General features: G+C 31.9%; 3 protein-coding genes across 3 annotated transcripts; all 3 read right to left on the bottom strand.

Moving 5' to 3' along the window:
- Positions 1-2,575: 2,575 nt before the first annotated feature.
- Positions 2,576-6,415, bottom strand: LOC105770818 (uncharacterized). Its single transcript, XM_012592173.2, has 14 exons — positions 6,145-6,415; positions 5,996-6,058; positions 5,848-5,903; positions 5,665-5,745; positions 5,485-5,558; positions 5,238-5,320; positions 4,878-4,984; positions 4,658-4,800; positions 4,521-4,568; positions 3,907-3,959; positions 3,483-3,567; positions 3,322-3,388; positions 3,116-3,226; positions 2,576-2,929 (listed from the first exon to the last, which is right to left on the bottom strand). The coding sequence occupies exons 1-14, from the start codon at positions 6,342-6,344 to the stop codon at positions 2,865-2,867; spliced, it is 1,236 nt and encodes a 411-aa protein (XP_012447627.1). The 5' UTR covers positions 6,345-6,415; the 3' UTR covers positions 2,576-2,864.
- An 818-nt stretch (positions 6,416-7,233) lies between these two features.
- LOC105770260 (bifunctional riboflavin kinase/FMN phosphatase) lies at positions 7,234-10,695 on the bottom strand. The gene is made up of 11 exons (XM_012591378.2): positions 10,507-10,695; positions 10,172-10,282; positions 9,685-9,871; positions 9,461-9,591; positions 9,318-9,387; positions 9,125-9,190; positions 8,415-8,569; positions 8,224-8,319; positions 7,851-8,002; positions 7,678-7,761; positions 7,234-7,587 (listed from the first exon to the last, which is right to left on the bottom strand). Exons 2-11 carry the CDS (start codon positions 10,239-10,241, stop codon positions 7,438-7,440), a joined length of 1,161 nt encoding a protein of 386 aa, XP_012446832.1. The 5' UTR covers positions 10,242-10,282; positions 10,507-10,695; the 3' UTR covers positions 7,234-7,437.
- A 2,529-nt stretch (positions 10,696-13,224) lies between these two features.
- LOC105768846 (F-box/LRR-repeat protein At3g03360) lies at positions 13,225-16,120 on the bottom strand. Its single transcript, XM_012589063.2, has 3 exons — positions 14,893-16,120; positions 14,445-14,618; positions 13,225-13,751 (listed from the first exon to the last, which is right to left on the bottom strand). The coding sequence occupies exons 1-3, from the start codon at positions 16,030-16,032 to the stop codon at positions 13,374-13,376; spliced, it is 1,692 nt and encodes a 563-aa protein (XP_012444517.1). The 5' UTR covers positions 16,033-16,120; the 3' UTR covers positions 13,225-13,373.
- Between the last annotated feature and the right edge of the window lie 11,359 nt (positions 16,121-27,479).

The following is a 27,479-nucleotide window of genomic DNA, read 5'->3' as shown; positions in this document are numbered from 1 at the left end:
TAAATCACATTTTCATCAAAATTCCTTTAACAAAAGTTGTTTATCTATCAACAACCTTTCATTTTCTACCATGAAACTTCATAATTCATGCATACTCATTCATGTAAAAACCCCAGTACTTTGATAATTTTGCAAATAAATCCCTAAGATAGCTAGATTAGGTTATTACGATCTCGAAAATATAAAAATTACTAAAAATGGGACAAGATTACTTACCCAATTAAGCCAAGTAAGTTTGCTTGAACTCTTTTCTCTTTGAAAGGATTTCCATAAAAAAATTTAGGAAAGATGATGAAAAGATGATATTTTCATCGTTTAATCAATTATCATCTTTTAATATCTTTTATTTCCAATTTCATCATTTTCTTTAATTAAATTTTCATAGATGAATCATCATCCTTATCTCGCTAACTTCTCTTAATGGTCTATTTGTAATATAAGGACCTCAAACTTTAAATTCCATAGCTATTTGATACATATAGCTACTAGAACTCATTTTTTGCATTTTATGCAATTTGGTCCTTTTATCAATTAAACATGTAATTGGTAAAATTTTCTTAACAAAAATTTCATATGATATTTCTATCATAATGCAGACCATAAAATAATATTAAAATAATTTTCTTTTCAGACTCGGATTTGTGATCCCGAAACCACTGTTTCGATTTCACCAAAAATGGGCTGTTACACGAGTAGTACACATTAAGTGTACAAAACTATAACCCGTCAATTCATATTCGGGAATGCTCATAAGAGCACACTAACGGGAAGCACTCTTTCAAACCATATAACGGGAAGCTCATGTGAACCATGTAACAGGAGGCTTATCCGGGCCTTATAACGGGAAGCTCATAAGAGGCATAATCAGGAAGCTCATGCAAGCCAATAACAGGTAGCTCTGTAGAGCCATTAATCGGGAAGCTCCAAATAGCCATATATCGAAAAGTTCAAGCGAGCCATATCGAGAATTTTCGGAGAGTTGTTATTAATCAAGAAGTTCACAAAGAGCCTTTAATCGGGAAGCTCACGAAGAGCCATATATCAGAACGTTCATAAGAGCTGTGGTGTGTCTACAACACATGCAGAATCACAACCAATCGGGATGCTCCGAAGAGCTATTAACGGGAAGCTCGCAAGAACCATATAACAGGAAGCTTGAGAGGGCTTATAACGAGACGCTCTTTCGAGCTGTGGTGTGTCCGCAACATATGCAGGACCACAACCAATACAAGAAATCCTGTATTTATCGAATTTCATTTATTCAAACGGGACTTGAGATTTATCAGTTTTCTCGGATATGTAATCAATTTCATATAAATAACAATTTCACAATTCACATATATAACATTCAATTCAAACATATAAATATACACAATTTAGTTACACGAACTTACCTCGATAATGTTTGTTTTGTAGACTATTATTTCGATACTTTTTGTTTTTCCCGATCCAATTCCGAACTAGGTCTATCCGGATCTATACGAGTAAATTTAACTCAATTTAATAAAATTCACATTCAATTCAATCTAATTCACATCTTAGGAAAAATTACCATTTTGCCTCTATACTTTTGATTAATTATGATTTCGTCCCTAAGCTCGAAAAATGAAATTCCTGCAATTTAATCCTTATTCCAAGCCTAGCCTATTTTTATATTTAACATTTACAGCCCATGTATTTCACAAAAATCAGAATTTTTTCATGAATTTTACATCTTTTCAATTTAATCCCTAAATCATAATTTCATAAAAATTCACTTTACAAAAGTTGTTTACCTATCAAAACCTTTCATTTTCTACCATAAATTTCATAATTCATGCATACCCATACATGAAAAAACCTTAATGCTTTGATAACTTTACAAATTAATCCCCGAAATAGTTAGATTAAGCTATTACGATCTCGGAAATATGAAAATTACTAAAAAAACGGAATAAGAATACTTACCCAATTAAGCTAAATAAGCTTGCTTGAGCTCTTTTCTCTTAACTAGAGTTTCCATGGATTTAATTTTGGGAAAGATGATGAAAAATGATGATATTTTCTTATTTTATTAATTTATCATCTTTTCATCTTTTATTTTCCAATTTCATCTTTTTCCTTAATTAAATTTCCATGGATGAATCATCATACTTATTTACTAACTCCACTTAATAGTCTAATTGCCATATAAGGACCTCAAATTTTGAATTTCATAGCTATTTTATACTTTTAACTAGTAGAACTCAACTTTTGCATTTTATGCAATTTAGTCTTTTATCGATTAGACATAAAATCAGTAAAATTTCTTTATGAAATTTTCATAAAATATTTTAATTATAATGCAGATAATAAAATAACATTAAAATAAAATTTCTTTCGGACTCAAATTTGTGATCCCGAAATTATTGTTCTGATTTTACTAAAAACGAGGTGCTACACATAATTCCAAGCAAAATAAAAAATATCAATAAAAAAGGTTGGTTTTTCTTTTTATGACAAGTGTGGCTCTGAATTCTAGGAGCCGCCCCATTATCAAAAATATCAGTCAGACTTCAATTCCTGCGTTTTAGACACAGATAGAGTTGAGTCAGACTTGCAGTGACAAAGCGTTGTTTTACATTTGATATTTTTGGGAAATGGAAGTACCTTTGAGATCAAACATTACATTCCACCACAACAATGTTATAAATGGTGGCGCTTATCATTGCCATGGGCATATGTTTTGAACCAAGAAAACAAACATTTTGCTCAACCGCCGTAATGTTTGTATTAAATGTGACAAAGTACCATAATTACGAAAATGACATTCTTGCATGTTCACCTAGTTACAAAAATGGGGGTCCCTTTCTATGTTCCCATTGACCGTCAAAATGACCCAACATTCAAGGTTGTTCTCCAGCAGTAACATCATACGAGAAACTCCAAACAGAAGCGCAATTTTCCTCACCTACATCCAATACAGAATGGCATCATTGACAGATATCATTTGCGTCTATGAAAAAAAACACCACCTTAATTCTGTCACAGTGCAAAAGTATTTGTGAAACGGAACAAGTGAGTGAAAACCATAATAATAAGTTATTCGTCCTCAAGAATTTGTGAAAGGAGTAGTTATTGATGTAACTGAAAGTACCTCTCAACTGCAAATCCTCATTATCGTCCTCGAGAATTTGAAATCTTCGGTGGCCTGATGAAGAGGCAGCCATTGGCAGGAAAGGATGGAAAGAGAAACCATTGACGGTATCTGTAGATTATATTACAACTGGTAAGAAATCAATCATTTCTCAAGATAAGAAAAAATGAATCACTTTCTTCCTAAAGAAATGCAGAATGCTCAACCAGCTGCAGCCTGAAAGCCTGATACCCACTGCCCGGTTTGTAAATCATAAATATGAACAAGACCATCCTGGAAATAATTTTCAGAGAAATCAGCAGAGTATAAATCATGCATTGACATTAGAATTTGGATCAGAAGTAATGGATGAAAAACAAAATTTTACCTGGCCACCTGTACCAAGATGCCGACCTGAGCACTCAATATCGAAAGCTATTCGTTGGTTGGTAGATTCAGATGATCTGTATAACCTGCAAACAAGGTGTAAATAAGACATGGACTTCAATTTTGTCACTAAAAGTGTGCATGATAAATTAAAACTTGCAGTCAAGAAGACTAAAAACCACGTACAAAAATTGGTATATCCACTTTTATGGTGGTTATTTTGAAGCCACAAACAAGATTATAGGCATTAAAATTCAATGCATTCAAAACTATTTCATTTCTGAGGTATACGAGTGTGCTCAAATTCATTTCTTTTACTTGATTGCTTGAATCTATATATATTTCTTTGTTTTTGCTTTCTTTTTCAAAAGAAATAAAAATTAAAAAAAAGTTCGCAGCAGCATCTATAAGATTAAATTACTTACTTGTAGACAACTTCAACAGCTTTTCTTATGTCCCAGCACATAATATAAGGATCCTAAATGATGAATTGATAAAAGACACCGTCAATGTTAAGCATTGGTGATGCCATTACAATTTAGGGTATTTTCAGACAGGAAAATTTAAATGATTAGAGCAACTTTCATCAAAATGGAAAGTTTGAAGGGAATGAAAAAACAGAGTTATTCATACAAATAACAAATCATAATACCATTCATGGAGCATTTTTGAAACCGATCAAGGAAAGGATTCTGCTTTAACTTTTGGTGGTTTAGATACCGGTAAAATTACACTACAGTCAAGCATTCTAAAGACTGATTTGAGATACAACAACCTTTCTATGGCATTGATCTAAACATTAATATTGCTTAATTAATCAACGCGTTAGAAGTGTTTTAAGTTATTATCATATATAAGTATACAAAAGCAAAATGCATTTTAGATCCTTCAATTATTTCATAAGAAAGGGATAATCTCTAATTATACAACAAAGATTGTATGTATCACTCAAGAACGAAGAAAGAGAAAAGGGCAAGCAAAATCTGTCCTTTCATTTAATTGGTTGTATATGGAATGAGGACTATGTAGAGAATGTTACCTTCCGGGCTCCAGTATATAGATAATTGCCATCTTTTGAAAATTGCACCTGAAACAAAGGTGAAAAAGAAAAACATTTTGCCTTTCCTAGCCAGTATAATAAATAAAACCATGTGACGGGAATCAATGCTAACTTACATGCGTTATCCCACCTTCTTGTCCATGTAAAACATATAAGAGCTCCATATTGTCTTCCCTATATATTGCAGTAGTCTGGCTGTAAGATCCCGTCGCTAGCATTCCAGTGTGAGTAGGACAAAAGGCAATTGCAGATATAATACCTGTAGTCCAATGCTAAGATCATTACAATATGCTTTAGCTTCAGTGCGATCATTAACTAGCTCAGTACAAAAATTACCCGTTTGACCTTCTTTGTTCCCTTGTAGTGTTGAATATTGTACAAAATCTCTACCAGGTCGATGTACATCAAACACTCTAACAGATTTGTTGTAGCCAGCGAATACCCTACAAGAATAAAGAAATAGAGAATGCAATATCAGTGGAAGCCAGTGAAAATGCCCATGTTCTGATTTAACTCCTTTGAAAGTGGAGCATTCCCCAAAGGGAATAACAAGGTACATGAGAAAACATAAGTTTGAAATTTTATATTTTTCAAAAATCTCAAGAGAAAAATTTCAAGCTCAAAACATATGAACTCAATTCAACAGAAAAGAAATTGAGCAAATTATGATGCTTTTATGCGGATGTTTTAGCTTACTTAGTCCCTGCAGGATTAAATGCAACTGAAAATGCAGCAGTGATTTCATCCACGGCATCATAAGCTCGGTAGGTGCAACGTAGCTGTAAAAGTTAAGATGCCAAATTTAGTAAATGCAAATGGTTAATAAAACTCTGCCTGCTCGCTGCTAGATACAACATAATCATCAAGTTTTATCGAAGTCTTTAAATGATAAACCATTATCTCATTCAATAAATGCAAATATGAGATCGAAATGAATGATTACCAGGCCAGAAGTAGCATCCCAAAGATGAATCGGATGGTCACGGGTAGTGGTAGCAAACACACAGGTAACTGGATCTACATTGAACAACATTGCAGTAGCATAGGACTAGATTTAAACCGCAAATGAAAATAGAACTAAAGAACTTTACTGAAAAAAGAAATGAAAAAATAAGAAAAGCACCTGAAGCTGACATATATGGATACCAACAGAAATCATAAACAGATTCCCCTTCACTCACAACAAGTTGCGCAGCATAGGAATCTATACGTATAGAAGTAAAACCACAGTGTTAAACTAAATCTAAAAAGAGCCACACTGGTTTTTCCTATACAACCTGTTATAAGGAGTACATAAGAAATTTACCTTCTTCAGAGACTGAAGAGCATGCAGTAATTTGATCAGCGCTTCCATCATCCGGCCTAATAATAAATTTTGAAGACAAAAACTAATAAAAATCCACACGAAATAAACCATAAAAGAAAGGCTAAAAAGAAGTACTAGAAAAAAATACAAGTAGAAAAGGCGAAGAGTATTATCCTCGGAACTGGTGAGAAAACAGGAGCCGTCAGGAGACCTGCAAAAGACCAAACCCATACAACTCAAAATAAAATGGGGGAAAAAGAGAATAGGAGAAGGTGGAAAAAGGGGAAGGAAAAATACCATTTGACGCCTTTGAGAAAATTGTTAGGGTTGGGACCAGTTCTGAACTGATTATGAAAGTGGTAAGTTCTGTAGGGAGGAACACTGAATCTAATCTTAGGCCACTCATATTCCTGTTGCTTTGGAGATTCTGAGGTTTCCGTTGGTTCGATTTGGGAGCTTGGTAGCTGATTCTCTTCTTCTCGCTCCTCTTCTCCCATTTTGCCGCCAAAACACTAAAGCTTTGAGAAAGAGGAGCTTGGAATCGCGAGTGTGGCGTTGTCTACTTGTCTCGTCTTTTTGCCACTCCTGCCACTACTTTTTTTTTTGGACAAAGCAATAGTTAATCCCTGTATTTGACAACTTTTCCAATTTGGCCCCAGAATATTTTTTCCACATTAGTCCTGAAACTTTGTTATTATTCTTAATTTGATCTCTAAACTTGAATTTTGTCCATGTTTGGTGACGTGTAACTTTTAAAATTGTATCACATTATCACTTAAAAGTTCAAAAAAATTTATATAAAATCTTTAATATACAAAAAATATTTTTAAAATTTTCAAGTAATGATGTGGAGTAATCTTTAAATGTCACATCATCATACTTTAACGGAATTTAAGTTCATAGACCAATTAAAATGAATATTTTAAGTTCAAAGACCAAATTAAAAAAAAGAATATTAAGGACTGATGTGATCAAAAAAGTTCTAAGAACAAAGTAAAAAGAAATTGTCAAACTTGGACAATAAATATTATTTTATCCTCTCTTTCTTCTAGGTTTTTGACTTTTTGGCTTAATTTGCTTAGAAACCTCTAAACTTTAATTGAATTGCATATTTCGCCACAATACACTCCCTTTTTTCCCTTTTGTCCTCTTTGAGTATTTTAAGTAAATTCTTATACTTTTATTATACCTAGATAAAAATATTGGTTTATAATAAGCTTTAAAACTTATTTGAATACCATTTAAAATTATTTGGGCTAAAAGTTAAAATTTTATTTAGGTATAATGAACAGAGTAGATTATCAAAAAGAAGAAAAAGTCTGTACTTTTTGCCATATGAATACGAGTACATGAATGAAGAAAATAGTATATAAACGTGCACGGAGGGGAGCAAATGATATTTTCATATGACAATAACGACTTATACAACAGATTGAAAACTTGATCTATGTTCATAGTCTCTTTAACATCCAATCTAAAAATAAAGGCTGATGGCCCTTGTGTTCGTATTGAATGGCTTCGTCATGAAAGAAGGAAACAATATTTTCACAAATTAGTTTCTTTCCAAATGAAAACTGAAAATCCAGTAGATCATGAATGGTTGCTTTCACTGTGCAAAGAACTACTTAGATATGGGTCATCCTTGTGCTTTGAATACAATGGAAGATCAAGGGCTCTCTCTGCTATTCGTTTGTCCTCATGAATCTTCGCTATCAGGCTTTCGAGGGATGGGAAATTAACCTGTTAGCATGCAAAACTTGTCACTAAAAAGCACAACTTTGGGGGAGGGAGGGACAACTGCAAAGGCATGCCAACTATTTTGGATGATACCTCGGGTCGTAAATAGCCGACTATGACAAGACGCAATTCCTCACCATAGAAGTCCTCTGTAAATTCATGAAGCAACCATGGTTCCTGCAGCATGAATCATGTTTAGAAAATAAAGAGTTACAATCATTAATAAGACTTACAGTGGTTAACATCCAAGTTATTATTGCACTCACTATAGTCTTTTCAGCATTGTTGAAATATGGGTTCCAACCGATGCTCATGACCATTTTATAAACACCTCTTGTAGACAATCCAGCCCAACCAAAATATACCCCTGAAGGATGTTCTGAAAGGAGACTTGAGTGACCTTTGGGTGACAAGTTGGCTGGAAAAAAGAAACGTAAGAGAACAGGATACGAAGCAAAACAGACGAAATAGGAACAAATGTCTAAGACTTTGGATGTTATAACAAAGCAACATGGCTCAAAGACTCTTTAAGTTATTAGGGGTCTGAGTTACAGGTAGATATCTGTGTGATTTCTTCCCACACAAAGGCCAAAATAGCGTAAAGACAGAGACTAGCTTAGCAAACAGTTTATTATATACCTGTAGGGATCCCAAGAACTTTTGAGCCACGGCCAAATCCCTTAATGACGGGACCACTGATATACCAAGGTTCTGTTGGCAAAGTTCCCTCTATCCCTGCAATCACAACACCATTTTCTCATGATTATTGTTTACAAGTAAAGGTTACTAACCATGATGTAATACAAAGATGTAGGTGTCAAGAGATTTACAATCTTGAAATGGAGGTAGGCCCCACTTTTCAGGTTGCAAATCAAGCAGAGAGTTTATCACTTCATCTGCAGAGGTGTAAAGATGCGCTTGTTTTGGAACAGATGGCACAGCAACCACTTCCATTCCAGCAGCCTTACCAGCTGTAACACCTGGCCTGGCAATGCAAGTTCCCAGTATTAGTGAAAGAAAAAACTATGTCATATGCTTACGAGTTGCTAGTGCTAATTAATAAAAACAACAAAACATCTAAACGTTGCAAGACAATAAGTCAGGAAAAATAGGGCATGCTTTCAATACTTAAAGGCTAGCTCAAAATGTTCCTAAGTTGCCAAAAGGACTGCTAGAGCAATGAAATTTACTAGGGACTTGAGACAGCTAGAGTTCCTTTCTTTCTACCTTTTTCATTTCATTTTGTCATCCATATAAATTAATTAGAGCTATAATTTCTCTTGCAAAAAAAAAAAAAAAATACCAGCTGCTATCGTGAACATTTAAATACTTGTGCGCATAACGAGATGAATTATTTCAAGGAACAATTAGTATAAAAAATTAAGGAATTGTTTCAAGGAACAAAATAATAGATACAGAGCATGTTCTGGGTAAAAAATTAACTTAAATTATTACAAAATGGAAAGTGTAACTAATAGAGCATCATCAAAAGAGAGAACATATTAGCCAGGAAACCTTAATAAAGGTGGAAGCCACTTACATAGAATCTTCAATGACTAGGCAGCTTGAAGGTTCTCTATTTAGCCTTTTAGCAGCTTCCAGGAATCTTTAATAGGAAATCGAGAGTGTTAGACTTTTATAAGGTAAAACAAAAAAGAAAAGCTAGAATTTTATTTGCACATTAGAGAAAATATATCTAACAGAAGATCAGACCATATACTGATGCAACTCACATCTCAGGACTTGGCTTCCCTGCAGTCACTTCATCACCACCAACAATGGCGGAGAAATAATCTTTCCAACCTGCAAAGTAAAGGTTAAGTAGACAGCTCCAATAAGAGATTCAAGAGTCACTAGAAGTTCCTATGAAGAAAACCTTGGTGATAAGAAATTTTGGATTCTATGCTTCCCCTTGGAGAGTTTGAAGCTAAAGCCATGGGCACACCATGACCACTCAAATGTTTAAGTAGCCGACTGGCACCTGGAAGAGGTTTAATGTTGCACAACCTACAATTACAAAGTACATAAATAAGAGCCTCAACATTGTACCAGTTCAAGTTATTTCCACGCCTAACAGCAAACACATAAAACCTGACTTACTGTGCATAGAATACTGGATGAAGTTCTGCAAGAAATTCCTCCTTTCCACAAGGAAGACCATATTCTTCCACTACAGCTGCAGCAGCTTCCAATGGTGTTTTACCTACTATTCTTTGAGCTTCTCTTCCATCCCATTGTTTCCCATACTTAGCCAAAAATCCTTTTAAAACCTCACTTACTACACCATCTATCATGAAAGTAAAACAAATCATTACTATATAAATCAATACTCAAAAGCAAATAGTTGCAAAACATCAAGAAAGCAATAGTCTCAAATATTTTAAAATTGGGTCCATAATCGGAGCACCCAAAAGTATGTCTGTGTGCACATATATTCTTTTATTTCATATAATTGAGACTAAAAGCGGGTGATCTGAAAATGCATTTAAAGGGGGGGGGGAAGAGAAGAAAAGCTATCAACCCAAAACGTGTTAAGAAGCAGAAAAAAGAACAAAATTTCAAAGAAATATGAAGAAATTAAGCTTACCAGTGTTAAGAAGTGTACCATCCAGATCAAGAATAACACATGAAACCAACTTCTTCAAAGGTTTGGCCATCGATGTTTCAGCAATCAGACATTAATCTCGAAATACTACCGCTGAAAAGCGAAAGAAGCACTTATTAATTACCTTGCAAATCGAAATAGATCAATTCTTAACAAGAAAAACATTGAACTTAGGCCTGAATTTCACAAATTAAAAGGAAAAGAAAAAAACTGTAATTTAAGATAAACTGCAAATATTACTATTATCTATATTTTTAGATATCAAGATAAATTTTAAAGGAAAATTCAGTAAAATAATTTGCAGAAGAAAAGCTTACAGTAGAAAATTGAATGGGTTAATTGGCGCTGATCAAAGAAGAAATGGAGGCGCGGTGTAGTAGTCGATTGTTAATGGTGGTGAGTTCAATTCACGGAGGCCTGTGTTTCTGGTTATTTATAATGGCCAGAAAATTCGGTAAGGATTTTTGCCTTTTTCTTTCCTTGGTTGGCTGCTCGGAGAGAACTTTATGACTTTCGATATGAAAAATCCACGTCAACAAAATATAAAACAGAAAAGGAAATCTTTTTTCCCTCCATGGAATATTCTTCTAAAAACTTCATGGAGTAAATCTCAATACTATATATAAATTATAAATTTCGATTTCATATGTAATTTTATAAATAAATTTTAGTTTTATGTAATTTTGTATATATTTTAATTTCATTCAATTTTCATAAATTATTATCATAATTATTGATACAACATCATTTTATATTTATATATTACATATATAAATAATTATATTTATTCAATATGAAAATAAATTGATGTACTTATTTCTTTAAATTTGTATGATTGAATTAAAATTAAAGTTTCACTTATACATTTGAACTACAGTTAAAGTTTTGTATACATAATTGCACTAAATCAAAATTTATGTATCAAATTACAAATTGAATTAAAGTTGTTGTATAATGTTGAGATTATCCATTTGTATTTTATAAAGAAAGAAAAATTGTTAACCACTTTCAACAAATCTATTTTAACACGAATAAAGTTGTTTTTTATGGCATTGGGACAATAATTGTCCCTACGTATTCTTTTGTAGATATTTCAATTTTAAGTTGATAGTTTATTGGAAAATTAAAAATTAATTTTTAACAATCTATACTAAATTTAGATTTTTTTCAATTTATTTTATTTTAATATTTCAATAATTTATTTTAAAATTGATAATCTAATTTTAAATAATATACGAAAGAAATTACATATCTTAAATTCATTACTTAATTTTTTTAATTATAAACAAACCCCTAAAATTAGGCTAATGTCTTTAGTTTTGTGAAATCTATCTATTTTCATAGTACTAAAATTTGTTTATTTTCATCATATACATTTATAATACCAACCTATTTTCTTCCTATAGGAAAAGGAAATGGTAAAAGAGATTATGAACCTAATATAATTGAATTTTTTAAAATAAATGAAAAGGTTTTGAACTAACATATAACATGAACCTGATATATTTAAAAATGTGAAAATAATCTTTTCAAGAAAATAAAAAAGATATAAGATATTTAAAATATACTTAAACATGATTTTGTTCAACAAAATTCATTGCAAACACACCCTTACAACAAGTAACATCGTTGCAATTCAAATTTAAATAATTAAAAAAATGAACCCAACTTAAATTCAAATATTGATATTAAAATTTGATACATTTATTATTTGCAAAAAGAAAAAGTATATAAAATATGTTACTGACATAGATTATGGGATTTAGTATTTGGAATGTAGATAGAAAAGATTAAACGGTATATTCTCTTTTCGTCTTTAGCATATGCCTAACTTTCGTAGTGGCATTGGACATATGCCCGTAGTGGACATTGGACAACGACCAATACGTTACTTTTATCATCAATACCATAGAGGAGAATCAAGTTACAGATTTTTACGTCAAATATTTGGAAAGACCTGAAATTCAAATCTAAGCTACGTTTGATTTGAAAAAGAAATTCTGGTTTTTTTTTTCATTTAAAAGTTATATTTTAAATTTCTTAAAATTAAAAATATGTTTATTAAATGAAAAGGGAAAAAAACTATTTTCAATCATGAAAAATTTAGTACTAATTTTTTTACAATACTCAGCATCTCTTGGCATACTGGTTGTGTTCTGCTGTGAGCATTCCAAAAATCAGAATTTGATAAATAATAGTAATTAGTTAAAGTATATTTTTATTAAATAGTAAAATAGAATTAGTTTAAATAAACATAAGTGACCACATAAAAATAAAATAAAATAAATTTTTTGTTAAAAAGCTCCTTCATTTGTGTGGACTGAAATCAAGTTAGGATTTGGTAAGTCTTGGATGTTGAAAATATATATATTCATCAATTAAATTTTAAAACATTTGTTTTCAATTTTTCCGATTTAACTTTTTTTAAAGTTTTTATATTCTCATTTTCCAAAACTCTTTCTTTTTTATTTTATCAACTAAATAATTTTTTAAACATATATATATTTCATTTTCCAAGAATAAGAATGACTTCATTTTAGAAAACCACGAATCAGAATACCAAATAAAAGCAGGATCACAGAACAGACCACCGGCTTCATTCAGTTTGGAGCTTCTCTTGGAGATTTCTGCTAATGAATTACTTGTCAAGCCACGTAAGCCTTCAAGCAGATGTGTCACAACAGAACCTAGAATTTTAAGAATACTACAACAGGGCAGGCTATTTCTGTTTGATGTCTGGTCTTTTTATTGCCCGTCTCTTTCTGGTTCATAATTTATACTATAAATAAATTCTTGTGCTTTCAAATAGAAATATACTCCCTCCAATTAAAAAAGAACAGTTTTCTTTTCTTTCTTTTTTTTAAAATATTGCTAAGGTTCAACATTCCCGTCATTGTCCAACACTACAAACATACCAAGAAATGGTTTGGCATCCTGATATGCTTCTTCTGAGTTCTAACTCCACAGTTCAGGCTAAACTACTATTTTGTTTAAAGAAAACGAAATTGCATCTATGATGTAATTTAGAAGAAAAAGAAAGAAAAAAGGAATTTTATTCTTTTTATGGTATAAAGGAGACTTAGTCTAACTAGTAAAAGGCAAATAAATTGCAGACGCTGAGATTTGAATCCTGATCCTGATAAATCTCATCTATCAAAAGAACCAATTCTGATAAAACCTGGATTTATAAAAGGAAATCCTTGAAAGAATTAAGATCTGGGATATTGGCATTTAAGAGAAAGCCACTTGACAGGATCAATAGAATCTGGTTTCTCTTAGCACTTTCCAATTCAGGATTCATGTTTGGTCCAGAAAATTGCCAGGATTCAAGAAGAGTGCCACCCTGTTCATAGATAGTCACCTTCTTGAGCACTTTTGTGTTGTTGAGCAGAAATCTCATGAACCTCACTAAAAATTCGGACCCCCAAGAACTTGATTGGAAACCAGTTAGCTCAATATCCTCTAGACTTTGCAGAAAACACTTGAAAATCCAGTTAGCTGAAGCCAGGAATTCCACTCCATCAAATTCATAAGAGTCAAAAAAGGTCTGATCAAACTCAAACTACAACCAGACAAAAAGTACACATTAGGTCTTCACAATTAGAGAATTTCAAGCAAGACTGTGTGTGTCGTTAGGTGCTATGTGTCTTTCATCAATCATAATATGCATTGTAAAGAGCATGTAATTGTGATCTTCCATTAATTGTTAGGTAGTAAACCCACTTTCAGTGGGCCTTTTCAATTTCTTGTTTTGTCTTTTAACTTGGCCCAACTATACCAGTCTTAGGGCCTATTGTTCATACTTCACAGTCCTTGGAACTTGAAAAGAAATAAAACATTATACTTGTCAAAAGAAATAGAAATGAGAAAACATAAAGAAATAACATCAGCAGAAATTGTATTCAAACAAGATAGGAAGGAAACATAGCATGAAATTAGAAAACATATAGAAAGAACATAACTTGCAAGTTTAGTTTAATTGGAATGACAATATCTGATGTCTTTTGAAGCACAACATCATATAAAAGATGTTCTCAGATTGTTAAGTATGGATACAAGAAAGCTTTGAAGTTTATTTCCATTTCTTGGTTTTGTCTTAAATCTTGCATTGAATGAGGAAACCTTTTAATGTTCATTAATCCATTATCAGATTGAATCAAGGTCATTAATCCACTATTTAGTGTTCACTGATTTCCCATTGTTCAATATGCAGCATATCTGATATATTCAATGAAAGAGAAGCCATGATGTTTACCTTAGAGTTGTCACAGTAATTCAAATTTATCACCAGTTTCTTCAGATAAGGTGAACTGTGAAGCAGATTCACGATCCCAGGAATATCCCATTCACATATTTCAGTTTCCAGTACCAAACAATGGCGTTTCGACAATGGAGAAGATATGCCCTTTATTTCCCATATTGATAAAACCTTTCACAACAAGACAAAAGGAAAAAATGATCATTAGAATGTAATGGAACTATATCAAGATGAAAACAAACATGTTGATTGATGACAGTTCAATTTGGAAAAGCAACATGACATCAACAAAGTAAGAACGAATGGTAAATCCCCAATGTTCAAAGCCTTTTTGAGGATCTCTTTGGACTTTCAACTCTTAAAGATGTATGTACATAGTTAAATCAATTGAATATGTATAGTGTAGAGCATGCATGTACAGAGAATAGTGAGCCAGTGAACCTGCCTGAAGGCACCAAGTCCCGACGGTCAATTCCTCAACATGGCAAAGCTTTTCTAGGAGGTCCCTCAAGATGGACCGATGCTTTTTGCAATCATACTTATCTTTTTTGTCAATGGTCATCACAAAACTCAGATTGGCTTTTGATAAAGACGAAGCATGCATCAGTCTAAATGTTCGACGGTACATATACCCCGACAGGCTCAATGACTGAAGATTTGGGCATGAAATCTGTGTCACTAACTCATTTTTCTCATGAGGCTCATAGATTGCATCCACCACAAGAACCTCCAAACTCATGGAACTGATTCGATTAACCCCTCCACAGTTATGCAATTTCAATTTCTGCAAATTGGGACTGCCAGACAGAACATATTCAATTGCCTCAGTATCCAACCTGGAATAGTTTATAGATAAGACCTTAAGGCTTGGCCAAGAAACTTGGCTGGTGGGTGAGACAACACATTGTCTTAAAATTAACACATTCAGAGAAAAATTCACGTACAGAAACTGAGGCAAACTGTAAGGTTTACACTCAGCAAACGGGGCATAAAGGAACCCACCATCGAGAAGCAGAGAGAGCTTTTCGACATGGTGGGATGTAGCAAAAAGGACCCATTCATCGAGGGAAGCATCCATGAATTCATCGAATTTGAAGTTGATGAGGAAATTCTTAATCTTGGGACCAATGAAGCGCGCCAGCGTTTCGTTAACGAAGGCAGCACGTTTAGCGTGCTTGGAAGCAAAGCATTCACGAGTAAATGAAAGGGTGGGCATTTGGGTCCACAGAGACCTCCATCGTCGAGACAAAAAGCTGGTTTTGATAGCGTCTTCGATGGGTAAAAAACAAAGGATTTCCTGCAACAGAGAATCTGGTAAACTGCTGATCAGGTCCTCGTCGGGAGGACCGAAAACTGGCCAATATTTGGGTTGTTTCGAAGGGAACTGAGGAGAACTGGGATTGGTCCGATTTGAACGATGATGATCATGATGATGATTGTGAAGGCCCTGAATCATGGCTAGAACCGAATTGAAAGAATCAGTGATTTGGTTGGTCCGATAGGGAAGGCCTTGGATCGTGCCCAAAACCGAGCTCGAAGAACCGGTGCTTTTCTCCGAAGAAACCAAACTCTTCGGATCTTCCATTTTTGATTAATCTCAGTACTGAGATGAGAGTGTACAGAGGAGTAGTTTCAATGTTTTTCTCTTTTTAAATATATAAAAGAAAAGGAAATATTTCTTTTATTTTTCTTCTCCCTTTTAATGGAACCTGTTAAAGCTTTTATGCCCTTGGTTTTTCATCAGGAGGTCAAAGTAACGTGTCATATATGGGTTGGATAAATGAATTGTATATTTAATGTAAATAATAATACCAGATTCCTTATTTTATTTTACCCTCTAGTAAACCTCTAGAGTTTGCGTAGTTGTCAAGTCGAGTGGTAAGAAGTTTCTTGATTAAATGTTACATTAACGTAATAAAAATTTTGAAACGGAAGAGTTTAGACTGATTTTATCTATTTTTGAAATCAAATTTGGAGTGAATTAAATTTAAAAATAGTTGAGGTTGGGTTTAGAGTACCTCTTTTGGCTATGGTTTTTCTCGCTTTGAGGGTTTTTCACGTAAATATTTATGTGCCCAAATTTCTTCTCTTTTCGTTATTTTTCGTTACTTTTACGAGTTTATCCTTAATAAATTGGTATCAGAGCTTGGTTTAACTTTCGCAGATTAACTCATTCAAGATGGCAACAATGAGATTCAATATTGAGAAGTTCAACGGGATCACAAATTTCAGTTTGTGGTAAGCTCGGATGACGATAATTCTAATACAGAACGACTTAAAAGGGGTTGTTACCGGGAAAAAGCCCAAAAATCTAGAGCAATCAAAATGGGAAAAGCTTGATGAGAAGGCTCTATCAACAATTCAATTGTGTCTCACGAACAATGTGTTGTAGGAGGTGCTTACAGAGAAAACGTCAACAGCCTTGTGGAGAAAATTAAAAACTCTATACATGACAAAGTCTTTAGCTAATCGATTAGTATTGAAACAACACCTATACACGTTCAGTATGGACGAAGGTGAGAACCTTAAGTGTCACATCAATCAATTTGTTACTCTTTTGAACGATTTGAAGAATGTCGAGGTTAACATAGATGATGGAGATCAGACTAAGCTAGAGATAAACTCTCATTTGATGATGCGAAAGGTAACTTGTCGAGTAAGGAAAAACTCGATAATGAGTTAGGTTCGGGTAGCAAGTTTGTTAGTCAATCCCCAGTTCTGGTTGCTAGAGGCAGACAACAGTCTAAGGATTCAGGCCAGAACAAATCTAAGTCAAGATCGAAGTCGAGGAATCATAATAATATATGTAACTACTGAAAGAAGTTGGGTCATATAAAGACAGAATGTTATAGTGTAACACCCTTAACCCGTATCCGCCACCATAATGGGGTAACGAGGCATTACCGGACAATACACAACTTTCATATTTTTAACTAATCACCTTATAAAATTTGAATATTACATTATAATCATGCATTTATTACCATCTAATATAGCATGTATCGAAACACATTGATTAATATTATATGCGGCAAAGATTCATGAAACATGTTCTATTAACTAGCATTACTCATTGTATATATAGTAATACCTCAAAACATAATTACCAATTTCCTTAACTTACTTGCATAAATAATAATACTAAATAAAAAAGTATTACATGTCATTAAATATTAAAACAAACACATCACCATAATGTCATACTATTTGACTGAATATAGGCATGCACTCAAACTACTCATTATCAATAATTAACATATGTTACTATTCATTTGATCATTTTCCAAAGCTTGAGCCAAATGCAAATGTATTTAATATTTATGCTTTAACAATGCTCACTATCAACTTAACTCAAACATTTAACAAGGCAAAACATTTTAAAGAACCAAACCCATATATCAAACACAATTCGACTTTTTCATTAACTCATCACAAATATAGATATATGCATGATACATAACAACCATTTTGACTAACACTTAAATTAGCCAAAATCGAATCCATACATGATAATATTACCTATTATGAAATATATAACAAAGGTCATATACAAGACTAATTCAATGATCTCATATTCGACTAATACATAATTAAACATATAACCAAAGTTTTTATCAATTCCTTCTATATACTAATACCAAAATTTCAACGGGATCACAAATTTCAGTTTGTGGTAAGTTCGGATGATATTCTAGTACAGAGCGACTTAAAAGAGGTTGTTACCGGGAAAAAGCCCGAAAATCTAGAGCAATCAAAATGGGAAGAGCTTGATGAGAAGGCTCTATCAACAATTCAATTGTGTCTCACGAACAATGTGTTGTAGGAGGTGCTTACAGAGAAAACGTCAACAGCCTTGTGGAGAAAATTAGAAACTCTATACATGACAAAGTCTAGATAATGAAGAAAATTACAAGAAAAAGGCAAAGATTAACTCACTTGGTGCAAAAATTATGAAATACCAGCTTGAATAAACCCTTAGGACGTTTTTGGCTGATGATAATGAAGAAAATATGAAGAGAATTCTAGATATTACAAGTTGTTCCCAATTTTATTTTAATAAATTTTGTTATTTTCCCATTTTGCCCTTATTTCACCAATTCTCCTAATTTTTCTCAGCTTATGCCGCCCAAAATATCGCTTTGTGGGCTTATTTGCAATTTATGTCCCTCCTCATTTAACAATTGAGCTATTTAATCCTTCTAGTAACTTTTACACCCTTTTCAATTTAGTCCTTTTCACTTAATTTACTACCCAAACGTAGAAATTTTCTAACGAAATTTTAATACCATATTACTAACACTTCATAAGTTTTTATAAAAATATTTCCGACTCAGGTTTATGATATCGAGGTCTCAATACCTTGTTTTACCCAATTTATTCAATAATTTCTTTTTCTAACTAACCACTAAATCGGTAAAATTTTTCTATCGATATTTTCGTACGATTTTCCTATCATATCAATATTCATGCAAAAATATTAAAATAAAATTCTCTTTAAATCGGATTTGTGGTTACGAAACCACTGTTCCGATAACCTTGAATTTAGGCCATTACAAGTTTAATATATTTCAGTTTATTTTACTTTAAATCTATTAAAGCTTGTTCCTTTTATGTTTCTTGCATTTGTTTTTTTTTTTGTTAAATGCTTTTGGTTTCATGCTATTTAAGTTTTCTTACATAAAAATAATTTTATATTTTTCTCAAGCATTACTTTTATAGATGCCTTATTTTCCATATTTATGTTTACTTTTCTTACTTTAAGCATGTGTAGTTAAACCTTTAAAGAGGTTGGTTGATGGAGATGTGGGTAAACTAACGTCCTTTTGACAAATGACTAAATCGTAACAAATTGGACTAATTTGAATAGAACTAAGACCTTAGATAATGATGCCCCTAAGTGAATATCAAGATAAAGTGAGACCAGAAGGTAATATTGTCGCGCACCTGTTCGTTAGTTTCGGATTAACAGGCAAGATCAGAAGATAAATTAGACCTAATTGGTCTAAGTCGGTAAAATTGAGATCGGAAGATAAAATGGAGTCACTCGGTAATTTACGCGATTTATGTCCATATTTTGAGATTTTGTGAACCACATCGAAGTCAACCAACCCCATTAGTTAGTTGTTGGATAGTCCCTCTAGTTTTACATTTCTTGCAATTTGGTCCATAGAGTAGAATATTTAATTTTCTTGCAAACTCATCTTTTTATGAATTGTCGTACCATAAAATCGCATTAGTAGTCGCTTAGACGCTATTGTATATGTTAGTTATTGCTCAACCGCCTCTTCTTTTGGATTCAACCCCTTGGAATACTTTGTGTTTCAGCGGAATTATAAATATTACAACTGACACTGTACGTTTACAGTAAAATCGGGTTTTAAAAATTGTTTTATAAATTCAATGTTTTAATATGTATGCACGCAACTGATCAAAGGTTAGTTTTGATGTCTATCCACTATTGTTTCCCAACTTTTTATACATAGAATGAATGATATTATTGGCAATGATAATGTTGTCTGTAATACATCATCGTATAAGAACAAAACTGTAATAATTTAGAGAGACCTAAGTAGGGAATAAGCGCTTCGATATGTTCATAATAACTTTTGTGATGATCTGTATACAAATTTATTGGACGAAATTGTTGTATTGATTCCGAAACCTTCTTCTTTAGTATCAAAACAAGAATGGTTTTGTTGAGCCACCCATCTAAATGGCCCCTCGCCATAATATGACATACAAATGGGCAAACATTTCTCTCCACCACGTTCCAATTATTTTGGAAGAAAAACACATGCAACCCATCAATTCCCGGAACTCGAGGCATGTAACTAATATTCTAATATACATATTATATAAATAAAGTAAGCAAATAAAATTTTGTTAGCAATTTAATTGCATTGCCAAACATCTAACTCAGCATATCATTTAATGAATAATTATTGTTTTATAGCAAAGATTTTAGCACAAAAAAACAAATTGAAGCAATTTAATAAAAAATAAATAAAATGAACCAAATTTATTATGAAAATTTAGAGTCATGTTGGAGAATGTTTATTTTTTTTAAATGTTAGGGTTGGATAGGAGTTGAGGTTTGGGAGTGAAAATTCGAATCAGGACCAAGGCGGGTAAAAATCTGCCTCAGCCCATTGCGACCATACTGAATATGAAAAATCTCAGAAAAAATGGATGTAATTATATTATGGTTAAAAATATGTCATAAGTCTTTGTATTCTTCGTAATTTTAGAATTTAACCTATATATTTTTATTTTATGAATTTAGTCCTTTTACTTTTCAGATTTCAAAATATAAATCCAACTATTAAGATATTAAAATTATTTTGTTAAATTCTTTCTTATTGTAATGTCATCTTTTTAGTTACATGATTATCAAGTGAGTATTTTATTATTATTTTAAAATGTCACGTTAGTAATTTTAGCAGGTTGATAACTGAACTAAAATTTTAAAATCTAAAAAGTAAAAAATTAAATTTTTAAAAATAAAAATACAATGATTAAATTTTAAATTCGTGAAAAATAAACAGACTTACTGCATATATGAGACAGTGACTTTGAATGCCCCCCCAAGAATAAAAATCAATATGCATGCCATTACATAGCGGGTCGTGAGTGAGGCCCAAATAATATGTACAGAGACCCCATAAACTGAAATTTGAAAACCATACTTCCTTGGTTTAGCTAGAAACTGGGAGTTAGGGGCCTACTTTTAGGTAGGAATATAAGGCCAGGCCCATCACTTTTATGGTCCTTTCTCATTACATTTCTAATTGCGAAGATTGTTTGGGTTTATATGATTAAGTTTGGAATATTGACAGTATATTTATTATGTATTAATTCATATAATTATATTTAAAAATAACTTCTAGAACTTATTTTTAATCATATGGCATGGTTTGGTTCATTACAGTTTTGTGTATCAAATATATTGTATCATTAAATTTTAAATGGGAAGGTTTAAACTTTATTTTTATGAAATTTTATGATGTGATGGTTGGAGAATTTACTAAGGCTCCGTTTGTTTGGTGGAAAATATTTTTCAGAAAATATTTTTCGAATTTTCCGGCGTTTGGTTGGTGAAAAATGAAATACTAAAAGAAAATATTTTACAAACACGGGTAAAATTAGGCCCCAATTTATGGAAAACGTCTTACCGATTTGGAATCAGTAAGACATTTTCCCGTTCTCCCTTCTCTACACTCTCGTTGTAACACCCCTTACCCGTATTCAACTCCGGAATAGGGTATGAGGCATTACTAGAACACTTACACATGTAAACGTATTAAACCGAGTTACAAAATTTCATTCAAATTTAAACTCTTCAAATTTTTAACATACTTTTATAATTCTTTACAACATATCCTCAAAATATTATATTCATAACAAATAGGGCCTACGAGGCTCGATACTTACTCATGTAATTTAAAGCTCCATTTCCATTTTATTCAATTCACAATCTTTCATGTTCACAATTCAAATCAATTTCTCAATCCATATATATATATATATATATATATATATATATATATATATATATATATATATATATATATATTTCAATACCACACTCTCATACTATGAAACTTTATTTTTCCCATATGAGCTTAAACCATGATCATCACATATCAAAGGCAAATGTTATTGACATTTCCATCACATAAACCGAATTAATCAATGCAACTCAATGATATAATCATCCATATATCATTATTATCACATATATATATATGTCATGACTAAATTTCTTAAACATTTGATCAATTGCTTTTCAATACCGCAATAGTTCCTTCAGTACCAATACGTATTTACCATTCAATTTAACATTTACCAATTATAATCGGGCAAATGACCATTATACACAATTCTTTCATACATTTTATTGTCCTCCTCCTCCTCTCCATTCTACATCCTTTATGTATAAAACATGCTTAAATAGCATTATACATAATTTCACTATTCACTTATATTTAAATTCAAAGCTGTCTATTTGAGTCAAAGTCACTAAATCATTTTTATTCAAAGCTAAAAAGCTCCAAATTAAGATCTGTTAATTTCCCTTGAAACTATACTCACATGTCTTCTTACCATAAAATTTTCAGAATTTTTGACTTGGCCAATTAGTACATTTTATTCTTTAAAGTCACCCCTGTTTCACTGCTCAACATCTCTGACCTCTCTTCACTAAAAATGAATTATCTCATTGTACAGAACTCGGATGATATTTACGTTTGTTCCCTTTGAAAATATACTCATTAAGGATTCTAATCATATAAATTAAAACTTATAATCATTTTTTTACAATTTTTAATTATTTTCCAAAGTCAGAACAGAGGATTCTGAAATCAATCCACCCTTGCCTCACTAAAATTCAAATATCTCAAAATGTATAACTCTTTTTCTTTCTCTGTTTCTTTTATGTAAAAATAGACTCCTTAAGCTTTCATTTCATATCTTATTCACTCTCTAATTCAATTTCCACCATTTTTGGTGATTTTTCAAAGTCACACTATTGTTACTGTCCAAAACTATTTTGTTGCTAATTCTACTTTTTCATAATTTCACTTTTTCACTTTTAATCACTATTCAATTCAAAATTCACTTTTCCATTTTCAAGTCAATATTCAATTCAATTCCATACATATATTCATTATTCAATTACACTTAATCGTTACATGATCTAATGTATTTTCACTTAGTCAATTTCCCGTTGAACACTCGGAATATACACAGATACGTAGAGAATTAGCACATAAGTGCCACACAAATATGTAGCCGAAGCTACCACTGAAATGTAGTCGAAGCTACCACTGATATGTAGCCGAAGCTACCACTGATCAATAACACTGGAAATGTCCACAGGCCTGCTCACACAAGTCGTCAGTGTCGCAACACATGCTAGATCACCCAAAGACCCGGACTCACTGTAACACTGTAACACTGATCTCTAGTGACATGTCACTTGTATCCACTTCTATTCCTATGTTCAACCAGGAATTTACACTTAACACTTTGTTTTCAACACTTTATCACTTGAATAATTCATGAATAATTTTCCTTCCACATTGAATATTAATTCACATATCAAGTATAATTCACAATTTATAAAAATATAACTATTATTTACATGTAACTTACTTTGATGTAACAATATAAAAATTTAGCAATTTAGTCTTTAATCTCTTCTTTTCTCTGGTCAAGGTCGATTCCACTTCTTTCTTGATCTATAATAACACATTTGACTTATTTAGTACTCACATTTATCAAAACAGTCCTTGACTTAAACTTTGGAAAAATTACAATTTTGCCCCTGAACTTTTTCATATTTACACTTTTCCCCCAAAGCTCGTAAATTAAACTTCATCCCTTATTCTTATTTATTATGACATGATGAACATTTTTCCCTTCTATGGCAACATCAAATTCCCACTCTAACACTTACTTATGAACATTTAGCATTTTTATCGATTACGTCGTTTTACTTGTTTTCACTCAAAATCGCTTAGCAAAAGTTGCTTAACATAATTTCTAGCTTCATATTTTACCATAAAACATCAAAATAAACACATTTCACATATGTGTATTTTTCCAAATATAAATCCTAGATTAAATTATTGCTAGAATAAGCAAAATCAAGTTACCATGACTCCAAAAACGTAAAGAACATTAAAAATGAGGCTTAGAATCACTTACTATGGAGCTTGGAAGCTTGAAAACCCTAACAATGGCTTCCCCCCTTGCTGATTTCGTCCAAATGAAGAAGATGAGCACAATTTTCCAGATGAGCACAATTTGCCATCTTTTTCCCTTTTAATTCATTTTAATTACTAGATTACCAAATTGCCCCTAACTTAAAAAATTCCTATTTCACTTATCTCATGCCCATTTTTGTCTACCAACTTAACCAATGGTCTAATTACCATATAAGGACCTCCAATTTAAAGTTTCATAATAATTGAACACTTCTAACATGTAGAACTCAACTTTTTCACTTTTTATAATTTAGTCCTTTTGACTAAATTGAGTTCCCAAACGTCGAAATTTTCGAACGAAATTTTCACAAAATCATTCCGTGAAATCGTAGACCATAAAAATATAAGAAAATTAAATTTTTCCTTGCCGGATTTGTGGTCCCGAAACCACTGCTCCGACTAGGCCTAAAATCAGGCTGTTACACTTGTTCTCCCTTTCGTTCTCCCTTCTCCTTTCTACACTGATTTGGTTTCGTTCTCCCTTTCGTTCTCCCTTGATCTGGTTTCGGGCTCCTTTTTCCCCCTTGATTTCTTCTTCTTTTTATAAATTGATTTGGGGATTTTCATTACTGTGTGTTATTTTTGTCTGAGATCTCTTGCTTGGGTTTTCTGCTAGTTTGGGTTCTCTCCTTTGCTCAGGTTTTTGTTACCATTTTGTAGCCTGTGGTGTTTGGCTTGTCTTGGGCAGACTTTCTTCGCAGACTTTCTTTAGATAGGTATATTTTCTTGTCCATAGTTTTGTGAATTGGTTTCTGGGTTAGTTCCTTTATGTTCTTGGTTTCTTGCTCATACATTTGGTGGTTGAGAATAGTAACTGAAATATTTTGGCCCCTGGTTATGTTGAATGTCACCTCTGCTCTCACTGATCTGTGCTGACAGTCTTCTCTGGTTACCATTTATTGTATCGTTTGTCCCAGCTTAGATTTTAATCCATGCTTTTGATGTTCTAACAGCATCAAATGTAGTCAAATGTAGTTTAATCCATGGTTTTGTCGTTGGTCGCAGTTTATTACTTATCTAGTTAGAAGTTAAATTTGTTAGTATTTGATGCTAGAGAAAATGGCTTCCTTTGAGACTGGTAGGTTATGTTTCAATTCCTCATTGTTCAGTTCAACATATATGAATTTCTAGATTTAGCTTAATGGATACCTAGAGCTCTGTGTGAAGAATTAATGGCTAAAGGGCTATTGTTTGAACTTGTTATTCCTGGCTTTCATTGAATATTTTTGTCGAGTAAAAATGATATGGCAATTTGATTCCTACAGGAATTAAAGTCCTCTAGTTTACTTAATTTGTATGTTGAATGCTTGTTAATGATTTATTTCCTGAAGATGTGTTTCTAAGAAGCTGAAGATGTGTTTATTTGCTGAAGTCCTATATGATAAAACAATTGTTTTATTTGCTGAAGTCCTACATGAAGTCCTTAATTAAAGTCCCATATAATTTATTTGCTGAAGAGTGAGCTTCTGAAATCTGTATATGCTGAAATCTGAAATCTGTATTTGGTAAAGGTTCCCATGGAATTATTAGACTTTGAATATTTAATAAGGATTTTACTGCATCATAGTTGCATCATAGTTCTATTACCTACATTCCCCCATTTATGTTTCAATGCGCGAGAGAAATTCTGTCACTTTGTGTTCTATTACATTGTCCTTGTGTCATCAACCTTTGGGTCTTCATGGACTGAACTTGATTTAAAACTGGAGTTTTCACGTGAAGAAAAAGAATTTTCTCTGCTGAAAGAAATTTTAAAGCTTGGTATAGATGTAGTGGTGTCTGATGCATTTTCCTCCATATTTTTTGAAATTCTTGGAACTGCATTTTGAGACTTGGAAGCTGTTCTTTCTGGGTTTTTGGTACCTGAACTGCTTGTGGATGAAATATAAAAAAACTGCTACAGAGTGCTCTGATTCTTCCTAACTAGGCACTAACTTGAGGGACTCAAGCTTCTTCATCAACAGTTTGAGCCTTTTCTCAGCTTTGTTCATTACTTTGGTCTCTTCTTTGAGTTTTTTCATATATATATATATATATGAAGCTTGTGTTGTTTCTTATGGGATAAATATTCGTTTAGGGTTAATTTTAGAGGTTTCAAAATCCAGATTCCGGTTTCAATGTTAATGGCATTGATTATTATGTCAAATCTTGAGAAATGAAAATTTTATCAGCAACTCATGTGATACAAAATGCATAAACTTTTTAAGGAACACTATACTTTTATAGCAAATCATAACAGAATTCAACTCTTATGATTTAACAGTCAATCTTCTTTGATAATAATTGCTATCTCATAAATGTTAATTATTTCTACTCGTAATCGGATAATAATTTAATTAAGATACTTAACATAATGAAATATGGATTATTCGTTTTTCTTTATCTTTTTTGTGAATTTATTCATCTTTCTTTATTTACAAGTAATCGATATCAAAATCTTTTACGAAAAATCCGATTAGTACATCTTCAAACTATAATCTAGATTTTAAATTGGTCTCTATAAATTTTGTTTCATTAAGTCCTCAAAGTATATGTATTGTATCCAGTTAAGCCTTATCAACCTATTAGCTTAGATGAATTTCAAATTTCATGTTGATTATATTTAAAACATGCAGATCAAATATGTATTTACATACGTGCTTGTTGTATAGACAGCTTTTATTTGATGTGTTTATTATTGGTGTTGTATGTTTTTTAATACATTATATTAAAGTTGTTAATGTGGTAGGTACACAAGTGTTTATAATTTGTGTATGTGTTTTTTTTAATTTTATAAGCAAATAATCAATAGTATTTTTTATTTATTCATGGCCAAACATAAACAAAATCGATTTTGATATTGAAAATTATTACTTATAATGTGATTCCTTTACTTGTGGTTTCAAGCTAATTTCAATCTTTGGTTTTATTGTTTTAACACAATTACAAATAATTGAGTATTATTATTTTAACACAATTACAAATATTGATATTAGTTGTTTTCAATTTATGATGGTTAATAGTGTAGCTTAATAATTGAGTATTATTATATATTTAATTTAATTATAAAATCATTGCAATATATGTAAAAATAATTTAAAATATAAAAATTTATTAATATATATTATGTAAAAACAACAAAATCATTGCAATATATGTAAAAACAATTTAAAATATAAAAAATATTAATATATATATGTAAAATCAACTTTTCCGGAAAATATTTTCAGGAAATCTGCCAAACAACAGAAAATATTTTACACAGATTAATTCAAACACCAGAAAA

This window comes from Gossypium raimondii, chromosome 5, assembly GCF_025698545.1.
Source record: "Gossypium raimondii isolate GPD5lz chromosome 5, ASM2569854v1, whole genome shotgun sequence".
Lineage (NCBI taxonomy): Eukaryota > Viridiplantae > Streptophyta > Magnoliopsida > Malvales > Malvaceae > Gossypium > Gossypium raimondii.
This window is presented reverse-complemented; position numbering and strand designations above follow the sequence as displayed.

What these genes read in the sequence shown, in the direction of transcription:
- LOC105770818 (XM_012592173.2), bottom strand. Translation starts at nt 6,344, where the DNA reads ATGGGAGAAGAGGAGCGAGAAGAAGAGAATCAGCTACCAAGCTCCCAA. An exon ending in GGGATGCTACTTCTGGCCTG is followed by an intron (nt 5,321 to 5,484) that starts GTAATCATTCAT and finishes TAACTTTTACAG; the next exon opens with CTACGTTGCACCTACCGAGC. An exon ending in TATATACTGGAGCCCGGAAG is followed by an intron (nt 3,960 to 4,520) that starts GTAACATTCTCT and finishes TTCATCATTTAG; the next exon opens with GATCCTTATATTATGTGCTG.
- LOC105770260 (XM_012591378.2), bottom strand. Translation starts at nt 10,241, where the DNA reads ATGGCCAAACCTTTGAAGAAGTTGGTTTCATGTGTTATTCTTGATCTG. An exon ending in CATCCAGTATTCTATGCACA is followed by an intron (nt 9,592 to 9,684) that starts GTAAGTCAGGTT and finishes TTGTAATTGTAG; the next exon opens with GTTGTGCAACATTAAACCTC. An exon ending in CTAGTCATTGAAGATTCTAT is followed by an intron (nt 8,570 to 9,124) that starts GTAAGTGGCTTC and finishes TTGCATTGCCAG; the next exon opens with GCCAGGTGTTACAGCTGGTA.
- LOC105768846 (XM_012589063.2), bottom strand. Translation starts at nt 16,032, where the DNA reads ATGGAAGATCCGAAGAGTTTGGTTTCTTCGGAGAAAAGCACCGGTTCT. An exon ending in TCGGGACTTGGTGCCTTCAG is followed by an intron (nt 14,619 to 14,892) that starts GCAGGTTCACTG and finishes TTGTTGTGAAAG; the next exon opens with GTTTTATCAATATGGGAAAT. An exon ending in ATTACTGTGACAACTCTAAG is followed by an intron (nt 13,752 to 14,444) that starts GTAAACATCATG and finishes GTCTGGTTGTAG; the next exon opens with TTTGAGTTTGATCAGACCTT.